Raw genomic sequence first — 11,490 nt, 5'->3', positions numbered from 1 at the left:
ATTTATATTTTCTGGCACTGAGCAACATTTGCCCTACATTTCTTCTCCTTCACTGCAAACAGATGCATGTCCTCACTCTACCTATCTCCCTGGGGGAATGGTTTTCTGAACAAGATGCTGCTGCTCCAGTAGCACAAGGCCTTTAACGAGCAGGTATCTCAGCAGGACTCCACTCAGCCTCCTCTCCTCTGGCCCCAAGTCACTCAGCGCAGCTTCCACGCCGTCTTCCCAACAGTGAGCATGGCTGTCTGAAATGCTTACTTGTGCACAAAGTTCAGAGCCTCAGCATAAACTTAAAAGGATAATTTCTTGACGAATTAGTTTCTCAGCAAAATCCTTACATCACAACAGGGAGCTGGGAGTATTTGCTGCCAGTTGCTGAAGATGAAGGTATATTCAACAGTGTGAAGAACACAAAGCCCAACTCCTGAACCTCGCTGCTCTCCAAGTCCCATAACTTTGTAAAACTGAGAGAAGACTCAAGCCTCTGGAAGTGCTGAAAATACTCATTTTACAGTTTCATTTTCCATTTTTTACATGCACAAGAAGCCTGGTGAGAAAGAATTTTGGCTAAACAAAATTCATTCTACGTGACCAGAAAATGACAGATGAAAACAGGTTAAGCACTGTTTTATGTTATCTTCCTTGATTTTTTCATCCTATAGATGCAAAAAAAAATTAAACTTAAAAGGAATACAAGCATTTCAATAGAAGAAGATAGTGTTTTAGAAAATTCCTCTAATCACATCTGTCTTTAATAATTTAAGAGGGTACTTTCTTGAAGCATACTATAGTAGGTCTCTTTTTTTGAGGTATGTAATTTTAAGGCAAGTTTTCTGGATTTCTTTAAATTACTGAAAATGCTTAATTTCCACTGCTTTACTTTGTATCTTACAGACTTCTTTCTGCCCATGACCAGTTCAGAAGCACAGAGGGTCAGGTTCTTTCTTTACTAGTCAGTTAGGTAAATAAATCCTTATTACTTGAATGACTCTCTGAAGAATAGCAGGTAGACAAATCATGTAAGATTTTCTCAGTCTTGTAACAGCCCACATTTAGAATACATACATAGGGTTTTAAAAGAGCATTGCCTACAGTATCCACCAAGTGCTAAAATAAGTTTCGTTTGCTTTTAAAGGAGTAAGAAAAATATTTTTTAAAAAAACCTATAAATTTTATTCTGACACTACATGAAAATAGTAAGAATTATACCTAACAGTACTAGTTACAATTAAAGTAAAGCTGCCTGTTAAAAAATTAACTACTGATTGAAGATGGCAATTTCAACCTCCATCAATTGCTTTCTTTAGTGACTCATCAAATCAGCGTTACCTAAAAAGTCAATACTGAGAACCAGATAAACCATAAGTACTCCTTTCAATCACACAATTGCTACCACTCTTGAGAACACAGTCAAGCGTTTTATTGTTTATACTCATTTTCATTTACACATAACAGAAACAATCAATGCAGTTCTATCACAGCAGGTGGACCATATCCTGAAACTCTGCTGAGTATGTATAGACCTGTCTTAAGGTCCAATGGGGGGGGGGGGGCGGGCAGGGGGGAAAAAAAAGAAAAAACAGGGGGGAAGTAGGGAGGCAAGAAATTTCACTAACATCAGTTAATTCATGATTCATGGGTATTTATTTTGCAGGTGAAATTGCTCTTCTGAAAGGGCAAACTGCTTCACTTCTTTACAAAATACACTTAATAATGTAAGTACTTAGTTATAAATTTCGCAGTGGTTCATGCGGTAAGGGTGTGCAACCAACACAAAATGGAAAACATGGTTACAACATCAAACTGCTACTTCTATTCTCAGCTGGTTTATGGAAAAGGTCATTGGACTTCTTGATTTCTGCTCTTGAGTAATGGAGTAGAATCAAGAAGTATTTACTTTATAAAGGCAACTATGAGGACAGACTACAGGTATGCAGTGCAGTTGAAGAGGTCTACAACTTTGTTTCTAGAGCATTTGCTATTGTTTTGAAATACAAATATAACTTTTGCACACTGTCACTTCTCACACGTTCAGCTAAAGGAGTCGTTTACAGAATTTACTGCGACTCTCCTATTTTAAAAGCTGCTTTTTTCTCCTTTTGGCCTTCTAAGTGAAGGGAGCAACTCTTTCCACTGTAAGAAATTACAGATGTGCAGAAGTACAACTATGCTACCAACACGGACAGAGACAACTGTGCTCTTGTGCACACCCCTACAACCAGTTGGAGAACAAATTAAGTTAAGCCTGCAAAATAAATGGAGTTTACTCTCAAACTTTTTTCTTCATTCCAGATGAATTATAAACCTTGATTCGAGGCTGCCCTCTTTTTTTGCAACTGATCTGCGTGCCTATTGGAACAGCATCTCTGCCAGAGTCATTACACTGAAACGCAGAGCTGAGCAGTTTGGTGGCAGTATGTATTGACGTTTTTGCAGCATCATGAGTCTGGCAACTGGGCTTGGGGAAGTTTCAAGCAGTGGGTCTTTACAATAGCAACTTGATTCTGCAGACAAAAAGCAAAAGATTGGCAGAATTATTAAAGTATCACAATAACGGCATGTATGCATTCTGCAGAACCTGGCGCCCAGTTTAGCGATGAGCTGACAGCCACTGCTGTCCGAGGCGCGGAAAGGTAGAGCCCCTCCGCTTGTGAAGAGACACACCGAAGTGACGGGTCTCTCACGGGGCTAAGGGGCAGCTTTCCCCTCGGGACGCCTGCTCGCGGCCGGCTCCGCTCCCGCAGGAGCAGATGGAGCCGTGAGGAGGCCAGAAAGAAGTAGGGCTCGACTTCGCCAGCAGCCTTCATCTGGGGCCTGTCCTCGCAAAAAAAACAAAAACCCAAAAAACGACACGCCGCGGACACTGGGGCTGCACGACTGCTTCCCAAGGGGGCTGCACCCCCAGCTGCCCATCGGCCCGTGCAGCTGCCGCCGGGTGCCAGGAGGCGGCACCGGGAGCGACGCCGCGGGGACCGGCCCGGCCCCGGCGCTCTCCGGGGAGCTCGGCTGCCAGGGGCTCGAAAAGCAAGTACCGTTTAGCACTAATTGGCCAAATCATGGGCATTGGCATGCGAAATGGCGGCAGACTGATTTAATAGGTGGAGTAAAAAGCAGATTGCCGTTGACTCACTACCTACGAGCTGGGGGGCGGGGGGCACACACGACACACACACACACACTGTGAAATGTCAGGAGCGTGCAGCATCCCCGCTGCTTGCCGCCACTAGCGAAGGGTCTGAACACCAGCTATTTGTGGGGTCGCACCCCTTCTCTCCCCCTTCCCGCCCCCCGAGCTCTTCCCGTCCCGAGCACTGCGGCTCTCCGGGGAGGAGGCGGCGGAGCCCGGACCTACCTGTGGCGCCGGGCGCGGGCGTGCATGGGGGCTGCCCCGGAGAACACATCGCATTCAACATCTCAACCTGTGCATCGGAAACGTATGAGTTTGTGAAAAGCTTGTTTGAAGTCTTCGTTAGACATAGTATAGATGACGGGGTTGATGAGGGAGTTGAGATATCCAAGCCACGTGAAAAAGTCAAAGATGGCCATGTGGAACCAGCAAGCGTCCTTGCAAATAGGCAACACCAGGCTGATGATGAAAAAAGGCAGCCAACAGACGATGAAGGCTCCTAAAATAATCCCTAAAGTCTTTGTAGCTTTCCGCTCTCTAGCGGCCGTCAGCTTCTTTTTCTCCAGCAGGGCATCCGAGACCTTCACCTTCACCTGGTTCATGTACACAGGGGAGCCCGTTTCGCTGGATCCCTCGGGAGCCTTGGAGTTTATGGATGTGACGGAGGAGGTCGACCCCGGGGAGTCCGTGATTAACTGAGCCCGCGTTAGTCTTTTACCTGCTTTCTTTGGCGTCTGCTTCAAAATCCGCGACCTGGCTTCCACGTAGATCCTCCCATAGAGGGCTATCAGAAGCAGAGTGGGGAAGTAGAAGGCTCCTACCGTGGAGTATACGGTGTAGAGGACGTGGTCCGTGTTCACCACACAGTGAGAGACCTCCTCAGCCTTCGCCTGCCGCCAAAACAAAGGGGGCATGGAGATGCAGATGGAGAAGATCCATACCAGTGCGATCATGCCCGCTGCCCGCCTGGGAGTCCGTTTCGTGGAGTACTCGACGGCGTCGGTGATCGCCCAGTAGCGGTCCAGGGCAATGACACAGAGGTGCAGGATGGACGCCGTGCAACAGGTGATGTCCGAGGACAGCCAGATATCGCAGACTATCTGACCCAGCTTCCACTTGCCGGTCACAGTGTACACGGTGCTGATAGGCATGACGAGGATGGAAACGAGGAGGTCGGTGACGGCCAACGAGGCGATCAGATAGTTGGCCGGCGTGTGGAGTTTCCTCGTCTGGTAGACCGTGGCGATGACAAAGGCGTTGGAGAGCACCGTGGCCAGGGTGAGCAGCGCCAGGACGACGGCGAGCACGATCTTCCCGGAGAGGGGGGTGGCATCTTGGTAGATCGCTTCCTCGGCGCTACAGTTTTGGTAAGAGTCGTTGGCGGACACCAGCTGCGCCCGGCAGGGGCCGGTCGGCTCCATCCCTCCGCGGCCGCCGCCCCCGCAGACGGCGGGATTCGGCGCGGCACGCCGGGGCCGCTACCCCGGCAGGACCCCGTCGGCGCCGGGGGAGGGCTGCAGCATCCCCGCGCCGGCACCACCTCCCGCCCGCTTGCCCGCCCTTCCGGGAGCACCGAGCGGGCTCCGCGGAGCCTCACTCCCCACGGGCGAGGGAGCAGGGCAAAACGGGGGCCAGGGGCGCCCGCTCGCCCCGCCAGCTCATCGCCCCGCCGCCTGCCCGCGGAGCGCGGCGAGCCCCAGACATGGGGCTCCCGCCCCGGCCGGCCCTAAGCGTAGCCCCGCCGCCCGCGGCTCCACACGGTGTCTCGACGGGCGCAGCGGCGGCGCCGCATGCCCGCGGGCGGCGGCCTCGTCCCCCGGGCTGCGGGCGCGACGGCGGGGGCTGCGAGGGCAGCGGAGCCGCCCCGCCGGGCTGTGCCTTCACAAGCAGCCCGCCGCAGCAAGTTTGCAGCCGCCACCGCGGGTACGGGAGGAGCAGGAGGAGGAGGAAGAGGAGGGTCCGCGGGAGGCAGAGGGGGAAACCACCTCCCATTGCGCCCCGCCGCGGGCCATGCTGCCGGGGCCCGGCCTCCGCCCAGCGCCGGCAGCCGCAGGCAGGGGCCGGTGTGAGGGAGCGGCGAGCAGCCGCCGCCTCTTATATAGCGGGCGGCGCGGCTCCGCCGGCACTGAGCAACCGGTGCCGCTGCCGGTCGAGCTGCCCGCCTGCCCGCGGAGGAGGAGCTGCCGTCGCCTCCCTCCGCCCTCCCTCCCGCACCCACCAGCCGTCCGACCGGGGGGGGGCCCGGCCCGCCCCGGCTCCGCGCACCGCCCCACCGCTGTCCCCCGCCCCTGTCCCTGCAGGCGTCGGGAGGAGCCCGGGCACGCTCCCCACCCCACCAGGGGGGCAGCCCCTCTTCTTCCATTCCGGTTTGGGGTGCCATGGCGCTGGGTGTTGCGGGTGCTCCTTGGTCCTGCGGTTGTCCCCATCCCACCTTGCACCGTGCCCTCTACGCCGCGGGGCTGGGCGATGCCAGGCTTCTCGGGGGCTGTACTGCCTGCCGCCGCGTCCCTCGGCGGGTGGCAAGTGTCGCTCGGTGCCGGAGCTGGGCGTGTGGGAGGGGCCGGGGCGACCAAGACGATGCGGGACAGGGGCACAGCCGGAGCAGGCCGGCAGCTCGGTTTCCTCGCCCTGCCCTGCGGGCGAGGGGCTGCGCAGCGCGGCGAGTTCCGCTGCTGTAAGGGTGCGCATCCCACGCCTGCTTTACACTTATAGTAATCTCGTGCCTTCTGGGCTCTGGCTTTCTTATCCCCCGCCCCCTTCCCCTCCATTTTTTTAATATATTTTTTCCCCCTTTTCTTTTTCCTGGTGTGCTTGGAAATGCACGCCCGCGGTTGAGCAGCCCTGACGTGCCCCGCAGGTTTCTTCAGCGGTCGGGAGGCGGGGGCAGGAGGAGCACCGGGAGCACACGTTTATCCAGGTCCCACAGATCTTGCCAGTGTTTGTTCTCCGCAGCCGCAGAAAAGTTTTACACGCCAAGGGAAGTGCGAGCTTGCTTTTTGCTGGGTCAGGGTAATTCCAAGCTCGGTGAAATGTCTATGCTCCAGCCCGAGTAAATCTCCCAAAGATGCCACGACAAAGCCAGTAAAGTGGAGGCAAGGCTTTTTAGTCTGCAGGCATGTTTGTTCACATATGCTGTTACCTGCCTAAGCTCCCTGCAAACTCTCAGCACTTCTGTCTTGGATATCTGCTTCTGGACGGTTTCCTCTGTCATGGAAAGGCAAACAGTTTCTCTGAGGCCCTGTTCTTCCTGGGCCATGCTCAGCTCCGCACAGGGACAGGCACTACAGCGTTCTGCTTGGGACACGGAGCTTATGGGCAGGGTGAGAAACCTCAGTGCCCTGTTGGTCATCCTTGAGCAAGAGGAACTGGCACACCTGAGAGGATGCAGATCAAGGAAAGACAGCGAAAGGAGGCTGGAGAAAATCCATCGTAGCCCAGAGGGTGAGGAAACTGTAGAAAGAGAAGCACTGAACTGAAGAAGAGCCAGGGCTGCATAGTAGCACAGAAAGCCAGAGCCCTGCAGAGACAGCCCCTTCTCTCCCTGTTTCAGTACAGGGCAAGGTGCCCTGATCTTGGGATGTGCTAAGCACCCACAGGCCTCCTGAGATCAAAAAAACAGTGATGGTTCTTGAGATTTTGTAAAATCAGTTCCAGATCTTTAGTTAGACTTTCTCAAGGAGTGAGGCAGGAGGAGGATTGTCTTGGATTAATGAAAGTGTGGCAGTCAGGGTTCGTCTACATTCACTGAACTGACAGGAAGATAAAATGTCAGTGAGCCTTTCTGTTTTCCCAAAAGGGCTTTGGAGAGTGTTTGGTCTGTTTCCATGTTTTTATTTGTGGTACCTCCTTGTGTTCAAGCAGGCACCACCTCCTTGTGGTGCCTGGTAATTGATTGGAGCCTCTAGGCTTTACTGCATTAAAAATAATAATACAGAGCTATCTACATTCTTCTGATCTCTTTGATAGGCAAAGATTTTATAATCCTGGTTTCTAATACAGTGTGATATTGCTTTCACTTCTGCTTGACATTTCTGGCTTAATTTAGTTGTGCTTAAGTTGGCAACTGCCCTCGAGCCTCTGTAGCTCAGCATTCTTCCCAAATAGGGCTATGTATCTGAGTGATTTAAATTTAAAACACCAATAATAACAAGAGAAAAACCTAGCCCTTGATTCAGTGTTGGAACAGCTTTTCTCTTATGGAAAAGCTCTTATAAAATTATAGAGTCTCCAAGGGCAATGTTGTAGTTTTAGCCACTGCTGTCAGCCATGTTGTGTAATGCAGACAAGTATTATGTGAACAAGTGATGAGTTTTGGCCAACCTACTAATGTCACTGTTTATCCTCATGATAAAATGTTTGTGTTCTGTGCACAGCTTTTGCTGTTGCCCTTCTCCATTAATTCTGGATTATTATTCAGCAGTAATCATCATTCATTGCTTCTCTCTTTGTCTTGCCAAGAAGATGCTTTTTTCATCGCTCATTTGTTTTCTTCTCATGTTTACTAGTTTCTTACTTATTTGTGTAGAACTGCTGCGAGCGGTGAGCAAAATGTTCACCCAGGGCATGGCAGCTCTCTCTGTGGTGACTTCACCTGACTTCCCACCTGATCTTCCTGGGCGGGTTCAGTAAGCATTCCCCATGCTTCTCTCCAAGGCTTCAGTCTCGGGCTAGGAACAGCTGCAGCAAGAAAGTAAAGCCAGCTTCCTAACAGTGCTGCATATCACTGCTGGAGGGGCATGAAGAAGACGTGTCCCCACCCAAGCACTGGAACTGCTGCTTTCTTTAGGCTGTGCATGCTGGTTCCCAGGATTTGTGTCAGAACAAGAGGTGCTCAGGTTTTAAAAAATTGCTCTTCCTCTCTGCTTGCCAGGCTGCCCATAGCCCCCTGTCACAACTCAACTCCCACAGGCCAAGGGTTCATGAAAGCAGGACCAGGTTCTACCTAGATCATTATTAAGTACTGCAGTCTTGGAGTGCTAGTCAGACACATATTGTAAATCATATGTATTACCACATGAATGATCATATCACACTGTTGTGCTGGCACCTGGAAGCTTGCATTTCATTGTTTATTTTCCCTTCTCCTAACTGGATCTGAAAAGATGAGAAGAGATCCTATTTCCTGAAGCTTTTGGCTTCTGTGCAGAGGCAGGCATAAAATTAATTTCTTTCTGCTGGCATAAGACTGTTAATACTTCTTATATCCAGATTTTGATGTACTAAAATACCCAAATATAGAAACAGCAATGAAAACTGAGCCTATTACTGGTTTATTGCTTCAAAAACTGCCCATGTATGGCATAAATGTCTTATAAATAAATTAGAGAAGACAAACACATAGAAACAAACCTAAGTACCAGAAAGGAAAAGTCCTCATTGTAGTCAGATCTGTCCTGGCCACAGGTAATGTTGTGTGGGTTTTGTTATATTTGCACATGGGGCTCAGTGCACAATATAAACCTCATCTCTGCTCTTGACTCAGGTGGTAAGTTGTATGTAATGACATCTGTAGCCTCCTGCACTTGTGATGAGATTCATACTCATATTTTAAATAATGAAATTCTGAGTCCTTCTGTTAGCAAAGATAACCTTCACTATGTAAATCAACACAGTGGTATTTTGTTGAGTTTGCCAACAGACAAATAACACTAATTTACGTGTGAAGTTTCTCAATGTTAACTTTGAAATACAGCTAAGGCCATTTAAATGCCATCACTTTTAAGTCACTAGTCAAAATAAAATCACTCAGCTTGAGTTACTGAAATTTAATTATAATGAACAGCTGGGCCTAGTTTTGATTTTTACTCTAAGGACCCAGAAAAAGAAACACATGGCGCAAATACACACCGAGTTTCTAAACCCATCCTGGTGAGTTGCTGAAAAATGTACTCAGATGTCCTCCCAGGAGCATTCAATTACCCTAACTAGGCAACTGAGGTCAAGAGAAAAAAACAAAACAACACCTCCAGTCCTCTCTTAAATTGTCTCTAGGATTTTATTTCCAGACGCTGCACCCATCCTCACACATTTCAGTTCATGGAGGCAGAAGTTGAAGTTGGTGACTGTCCTCATTCATCTACATGGCATTTGCTCTTTAACAGTGTTCCTGGAGATACTCCACAGGAATCTGCTTCAATACTGCCCCATATCCTTCCACGCTGCCCGTAATTCTCATGCTTCATTTCAAAGCAGAAGAATTGACTGCTTGTGTGAAAAGGGCTGTTGGCTTCTTGTTTTTGTGGTTTGTGTCTGAGGCTCCTGGAGCCTCTAATTCACACTAAAATCAGTGCAAATGCCTGTTTTTCTGCCATAGGATTTGGCTCCATGATCATCCCTTCAGTTCAGGCTGTCTCCAGTTATATACTTAAAGGATTTTAACCTACCTGCTATATAATACAGGTGGATTATGACCCACCCATATCTGTTATAAAACATATACAGATCCATTGGGGAATGACCTGTAGGGAATAGCCATGACAGTATGACATAAAGGTACAGCTGTCTACCAGAACTAAATGTCAGTGGCATAACCTTTAGCACCTGTTCATCATGGAGGCAAAGGACACTGCATTTAGACTCTGTAGGGATTCAAATGAAAAAAGTCTCATATTCTGTGCTCAGATCTGCCAGAAGATAAATCCTCTGCTTTCAGATATGGACTTATATCAGGTTTAAAGCTTTGTCCCACTTCAGTACGTTCAAATCTTTGCTTTAGAGGAAGGAATCTGTAAGGGCGTCCTTTCAGGATCCGGGGTTGATTTCAAAGGGATTCCAACTATAAGTTTTCAGAAACAAAACACTGAATTTTGTGTTTAAAAATAAAGTCTGAAAAAACATTTTAAAGTAACAAGCTACTAATGCACAAAGCTTGCTGGAAACTTTTGCAATGCAGTGAATCACTGTAAAGAAGTAAAATTGCTGAAAATTAGGAATCAAATCTTTTCCATGTAAAATCAGCATGTCAACATTGATTTAAGGGGATCTGCAAAGATTTCTTCCTATTAAAGATCTAGTTCTTCTGCATGGCTAATTAATATTTATCTAGGAAAGAAGGTAACATATGCTAAGCCCACTGCCACTATTTATAAGACTAGAGTCTTTGTTCCCGGAGGTAATCAGAAGCTAGGAGCTTTTGCTGGCATGCAGATTTGGGCTGCTAATTTAATAAAATGCATCATCCATTAATTTGAGTCCTTTAAGGATGTTTACTAGTTGACAGTTTCTTTTGCAGTATGAGACTTAATTGCAAAATTTAATTGTCTGTTCTGCTTAGCAAGAGGCTTAGATAGAGATGCTTCATACAACATGCAGAAATTGAGGAACAGAAGCAATTTTGAAAGCCCCAAAGATCTTGTAGGCCTACTTTCATCAGCAGAATTGGGCAGCAAGACTAAAGCAGAAGTGAATGACCATGGCATCATGCAAATACCAGAGCTTTGCAAGGTCAGGAAGTCCTTTGAGGGATTTGAGATACATACAGTTATTCTCAGCAGCACTTTACAAAGCAGTGCACAGTTGAAGATCTTATTCTAGTGACAAGGGACAATTTCTGTAAACCAGCTAAATCAAACATAATGTGGTCTTGGAGTGAGGCCGTTATGAAACTGTTGGTCTAGATGTTGCTAACTGTGAAATCCACTCTACTAAAGAATAATTGAGTGGCATAGGCCTTCAGTATCCACCAGTGCTCTATGTGTAGCTCTTTGGGGAAGAAAACAAAGACTCTCAGAATCAAAAGGCCCTGAAGATGTAGGTAAATAAAATTGTGATGCTATAAGCTTCTGCCAAACACAAGGCAGTTGTATGTCCCACTGCTTGGAAGCAGAATGTGTCTTGTCTGACTTTTCTCAAAGTAACCAAGTAGAACTACAGAGGCAGAATCAGCAGCCCAGATCAGAACTGACCCAGTGATTTAGGGTAGCTGAAGTCAGTGCCATTGAAGTATGGCAATTGTCAGTATTTTAGTATTTCTTTTCTTTTTTCCCAATCTTTTCATTATCCAAAGATTGTTTAACTGAGAAGTCTAATAGAAGCTTGTAAAAGTGCATGTCTTGATGTCTTGTGTGTAAGGGTGTTTATTGGAGAAGCGAATACTTAGCTGTAAAACATAGATGTGATCTCTGTTTAGTAAGGTATGTTTTACTTTTCATTATAGGAAGTCAGTCTTAAAGGATTCAGATCTCAGGTAAAACATGCCAAATAGAGGTTTTCAGGTGATCTTAAAAATACCTTGGCTTCTGGGTGTAGACTTTAAAATGCTAGTGGATTAAAAAAAAAATTGAGATTGAATTTTTGCCAGATGGTCATATCTGTGTTTGTGGAAGCAGAATCAAATAATTTTAATTTGTAGCTTTTATATT

General features: G+C 47.9%; 1 protein-coding gene across 1 annotated transcript; it reads right to left on the bottom strand.

The window, feature by feature from the left end:
• Window positions 1-1,401: 1,401 nt before the first annotated feature.
• HTR1B (5-hydroxytryptamine receptor 1B) lies at window positions 1,402-5,170 on the bottom strand. Its single transcript, XM_027696925.1, has 2 exons — window positions 3,356-5,170; window positions 1,402-2,507 (listed from the first exon to the last, which is right to left on the bottom strand). The coding sequence occupies exon 1, from the start codon at window positions 4,549-4,551 to the stop codon at window positions 3,418-3,420; it is 1,134 nt and encodes a 377-aa protein (XP_027552726.1). The 5' UTR covers window positions 4,552-5,170; the 3' UTR covers window positions 1,402-2,507; window positions 3,356-3,417.
• Window positions 5,171-11,490: the final 6,320 nt, after the last annotated feature.

This window comes from Neopelma chrysocephalum, unplaced genomic scaffold (genome assembly GCF_003984885.1).
Source record: "Neopelma chrysocephalum unplaced genomic scaffold, ASM398488v2 Primary Assembly neopelma1_23b, whole genome shotgun sequence".
Taxonomy (NCBI): Eukaryota; Metazoa; Chordata; class Aves; order Passeriformes; family Pipridae; genus Neopelma; species Neopelma chrysocephalum.
Note: the sequence above shows the minus strand (reverse complement) of the source record. Positions and strands in the feature narration are given on the sequence as shown.

Bases quoted from the DNA above. Each gene is read 5' to 3' on its own strand.
- HTR1B (XM_027696925.1), bottom strand. From the start codon at position 4,551: ATGGAGCCGACCGGCCCCTGCCGGGCGCAGCTGGTGTCCGCCAACGAC.